The sequence below is a fragment of the Bidens hawaiensis genome, unplaced genomic scaffold (genome assembly GCF_021521415.1).
Source record: "Bidens hawaiensis isolate Kalapana, Puna unplaced genomic scaffold, B.hawaiensis_p1.1 tig00017140_1, whole genome shotgun sequence".
In the NCBI taxonomy this organism is placed as follows: Eukaryota; Viridiplantae; Streptophyta; class Magnoliopsida; order Asterales; family Asteraceae; genus Bidens; species Bidens hawaiensis.
In genome coordinates, this window is record NW_027492587.1 from 147,224 (window position 1) to 148,802 (window position 1,579).

General features: G+C 33.9%; 1 protein-coding gene across 1 annotated transcript; it reads right to left on the reverse strand.

Moving 5' to 3' along the window:
- Positions 1 to 369: 369 nt before the first annotated feature.
- LOC143553040 (uncharacterized) lies at positions 370 to 1,260 on the reverse strand. The gene is made up of 2 exons (XM_077043111.1): positions 754 to 1,260; positions 370 to 528 (listed from the first exon to the last, which is right to left on the reverse strand). Exons 1-2 carry the CDS (start codon positions 1,226 to 1,228, stop codon positions 470 to 472), a joined length of 534 nt encoding a protein of 177 aa, XP_076899226.1. The 5' UTR covers positions 1,229 to 1,260; the 3' UTR covers positions 370 to 469.
- Positions 1,261 to 1,579: the final 319 nt, after the last annotated feature.

Here is a 1,579-nt window from a genome sequence, read left to right on the forward strand (position 1 = left end):
TAAATAGGAATTACACTTATTGTGAAAGAGACATATAATAATAACACACCAATAAAGTAATAAATAACATATATATTTTGATTTAAATATTGGTTTCCAGAGGTTTTGTTCTCAGTCGAAGCACAATAAACAAATAATACTTTAATCGTAATAATTGCAGTTTGAAGTTTGAACCGATCTTTAAAGCCAGAAAACCGGGTAAAAAAAGACACCCGTGAACACTTTGTTCTGACCCCCAATCAAATCAAATATTGTTGCTGGAATCAATCAAACAAAGATTAATTTAATTTAATTTATTCAATCATTCATGAATCTAATTATGATGATTTTAGAGAACAAGAATTCAAAATTTACATTGGTATAATCACCCCCTACCTGATTGATCAACAAACAAACAATTTCTTGAAAAAAAAAAAAAAACCTAAATAATAAATTGCAAAGTTAAACCCAATTTCTTTTTCTTCTTCTCCTACATTTGAGCTTCAAATCCATACTCCTTTCTGGACCTGTTTTTTATTTTCAACACATCTGCACCACAAATCATTTAATTAAATTATTAATAATCTTATGTTATTTACGTTATCAAAACCAGCTGGAATTCAGGCGGATTTTATTATATTATCATAATTAATTACAATTAAATCAACAATCTCTCAAAATTGAAACCGGATCTGTCTGGATTCTAAAATTAATTCAACAAAAAAATTCAAAAAAAAAGAAAGAATCAAATTTGTACGGAATTCACAGATCTACCTTCCGATTTACAATCCGGTGGATCTTCAAACAACGACAAAGACAACTGCTTATGCGCAAGCCCAATGTCAAACAAAATAAGCCCAGATTTCGGATCGTCAACAATAATATCCTTCACCGGGAGCCACAGAAACAACTCCTCCTGAGACAAACCCTCAACGCCGGTGAGACTGCCATGAGTGAGATTAGCTCTGACGGTACTCTCGTAAAACGCCATGGTGTCGAATTTCGTTAAACATGGGCCTCGTAAGAACACTTCCAACAGGCCTGTGTCGTACAGAGTGAACGACTCGACTTCTTTTGGGAACAGGCCCACCGGCAGGCCTTTGCTTTTGAGGAGATCGTGGATTGATGATTCGGTTACGGATTCGGATACTGGAGATGGGTTTGATTTGTTTGATTGAAGAAGGTGAAGAAACACACAGAGTAGAGTGAGGATGAGTGTGTGTTTGTGTTTGTGCCGTAATGTTGCCATTTATGATGATAATGTGAGGGAACAAGAGGGTTTAGTTTGTTTTAGGGTGTGTTGGGATACATGGGTTTTTAAAGGGTGTCATGGGGTTTTACGAAAATGTCCCTTGTGTGCTGCTCACGTGTCAGACTCGAACAGGTTTTTTGGTTAAAAGTAACTGACTTTTTAGTTATTACATTAAAGTAAATTTTTCTTTTTTTTAATAGTTTTGAAAATTGTTTTTAACTATTATTATTCAATACTTTTAAATATGTTTTTACACTAATTTTGATGTTATTTTACTAATCTCATTAAAATAATGTTAATTGTGGCGGAAGGTTAATCAGGCATCATGTGGTGGCGATGATAGCTGAA

Excerpts from the sequence above, each read along its gene's own strand:
- LOC143553040 (XM_077043111.1), bottom strand. The coding sequence starts at position 1,228 with ATGGCAACATTACGGCACAAACACAAACACACACTCATCCTCACTCTA. Across the intron at positions 529-753 it reads ACCGGATTGTAAATCGGAAG|ATGTGTTGAAAATAAAAAAC; the intron begins GTAGATCTGTGA and ends TTTGTGGTGCAG.